The sequence below is a fragment of the Populus euphratica genome, unplaced genomic scaffold (genome assembly GCF_000495115.2).
Source record: "Populus euphratica unplaced genomic scaffold, PopEup_1.0 scaffold3615.1, whole genome shotgun sequence".
Lineage (NCBI taxonomy): Eukaryota > Viridiplantae > Streptophyta > Magnoliopsida > Malpighiales > Salicaceae > Populus > Populus euphratica.
In genome coordinates, this window is record NW_011503411.1 from 6575 (window position 1) to 8842 (window position 2268).

Here is a 2268-nt window from a genome sequence, read left to right on the forward strand (position 1 = left end):
GGTTCAGCTCTTCAATTTTTCGGGTACCCATTCTCTTCTACTTGTTTTTAGTGGTCGTAATTTTATTAAAAATCAAGACCAATGAACAGGGTACAAGTACTACGAGGCTGTCTTAGAAACGCCCGTGTAGTTTTTAGTCGTGTTGATTATTGCTCTCTTGCTGTCTCATCTTCTTCTTCTTCGTGCGTTTCTCCTCCTCAATTACCTTCCGTGCTTACAAGCACGACTGTATTAGATTACCAAGATAACTGTCTAGACTCTAGAAATCAGTCGACTGTGAACTTAGTCGCTGCCAAAGCTCGTGTAGGAAGCAGTCCTGATGAGATTCTTCTGTCTTTGGCGCACGAACAAGTGTGCCATAACATTGAGGTTTCTAATGCTCTTGTTGACAAATTACTCCTCCGCTTTAAGGATGATTGGAAATCGGCTTTGGGTATTTTTAGATGGGCTGGATTACGCCCTGGCTACAAGCATAGACCCGAGGCATATGAAATGATGGTGGACATTCTGGGGAAAATGAAACAAATGGATCAAATGAGGGAGTTATTAGAGGAAATGAATCGAAATCATCTAGTTACACTTAACACTGTGGGTAAGGCTATGAGAAGGTTTTCGGGGGCAGGAAAATGGGAAGATGCTGTGAGGATGTTTGACGAGTTAGGAACATTTGGTTTGGAGAAGAATACGGAGTCTATGAACTTGTTGCTCGACACGCTTTGCAAGGAGGGCAAAGTTGAGCAGGCCCGCCCTATCTTCTTGGAGCTTAAATCACACATTTTGCCTAATGCTTACACATTTAACATTTTTATTCATGGTTGGTGTAAAGCCAATCTAGTAGATGAAGCACACTGGACTCTCCAAGAGATGAAAGGGCATGCTTTTCGACCTTGTGTAATCAGCTACTCTACCATCATCCTATTCTATTGCCGCCAATACAATTTTGCTAAGGTCTATGAGCTCCTTGATGAAATGGAAGCGCAAGGGTGCCCACCAAATGTTGTTACTTACACCACCATCATTGTTTTTCTGGCCAAGTCACAGAATATCGAGGAGGCTTTACAACTAAATCAGAGAATGAAGTCAGCCGGATGTAAACCTGATACACCTTTTTTCAATTCTTTGATTTATATATTAGGGAGAGCTGGCCGATTTCAGGAGGCTATTGATGTTTTTGAGAAGGAGATGCCAAATGCCGGGGTCTCCCGTGATACATCTACTTATAATTCCATGATTGCTATGCTCTGTTATCATGGTCATGTATCAAAGGGCCTTAGTCTTCTCAGGGAGATGGAAACATCAGCACTTTTAAAACTTGATGGTCAGACATTCTACCCATTGCTTAAGTCATGCCTTAGAACTGGAGACATGAACTTGTTGAGTCAATTATTGGATGACATGGTGAAAAAGCATCAACTAAGTCTTGATAGATCAGCCTATGCTCTTTTAATTCATGGCCTTTGCAGAGCAAACAAATGCGAGTGGGCTTACCATCTGTTTGAGGAAATGATCAGTAAAGATATAGTACCGAAATATCAAACATGTCATATGCTTTTGGAGGAGGTCAAACTGAAGAGTATGTATGATACTGCTGAGAAAATTGAAGATTTCATGAAAAAAAATTATAAATGCAAGGCGCAAGCTTCCCCGGTGAACTTATTCTAATTATCTCTTTTTCTAATACTTATTTGTCTCCCATAGCATGTGGTATACTAATACATGGCATTTTGGCACAGTGGTGCTATTTTTGGTCATTTTGGGCATATTTGATTTCTCACAACTTTGTTCATTTTCTTAAAAGAAAAACAAGTGCTTGGCAGGTTGAGTTCATGTTTTGCGCTTGTACTGTCTACAATTGGATTTTCTGTCATTGGTAATCAAACCAGGGTTTGGATCGTGATTGTGAAGGTCATTTTCCTGACAGTGAATGAAATCAAACAGTGAGACATGAGATTCATAGCAAATTGAAAATGAGTCCCCAAAGATGAACACATTAGTGAAATAAGTTATTGTGTCCTATAATGAAGAAAATAATATGATAAACACCGGTTCAAATTTCACCATGATCAATATCTTGTTAAAACCCAACTGTACTTTTGTTAGGTATCGTTAGAAGCTAATCATAACACCAATGCATTTGTCTTCTTTTCTCTTGCTATGTTTCACTTGCTCTCTATGCTTCGAGTCTATGTCTTTGTATGATTCATTGAATTCAAATCTCATGGAAACAGATGCAAACAATATACTCTCCATTTATGCCATGTTATTCCA

The 2268-nt window shown here is 39.3% G+C and overlaps 1 protein-coding gene across 1 annotated transcript; it reads left to right on the forward strand.

Moving 5' to 3' along the window:
* Window positions 1–10: 10 nt before the first annotated feature.
* Window positions 11–1774, forward strand: LOC105119806 (pentatricopeptide repeat-containing protein At3g04130, mitochondrial-like). Its single transcript, XM_011017992.1, has one exon. The coding sequence runs from the start codon at window positions 82–84 to the stop codon at window positions 1660–1662; it is 1581 nt and encodes a 526-aa protein (XP_011016294.1). The 5' UTR covers window positions 11–81; the 3' UTR covers window positions 1663–1774.
* The last annotated feature ends 494 nt before the right edge of the window (window positions 1775–2268 follow it).

Bases quoted from the DNA above. Each gene is read 5' to 3' on its own strand.
- LOC105119806 (XM_011017992.1), top strand. From the start codon at position 82: ATGAACAGGGTACAAGTACTACGAGGCTGTCTTAGAAACGCCCGTGTA.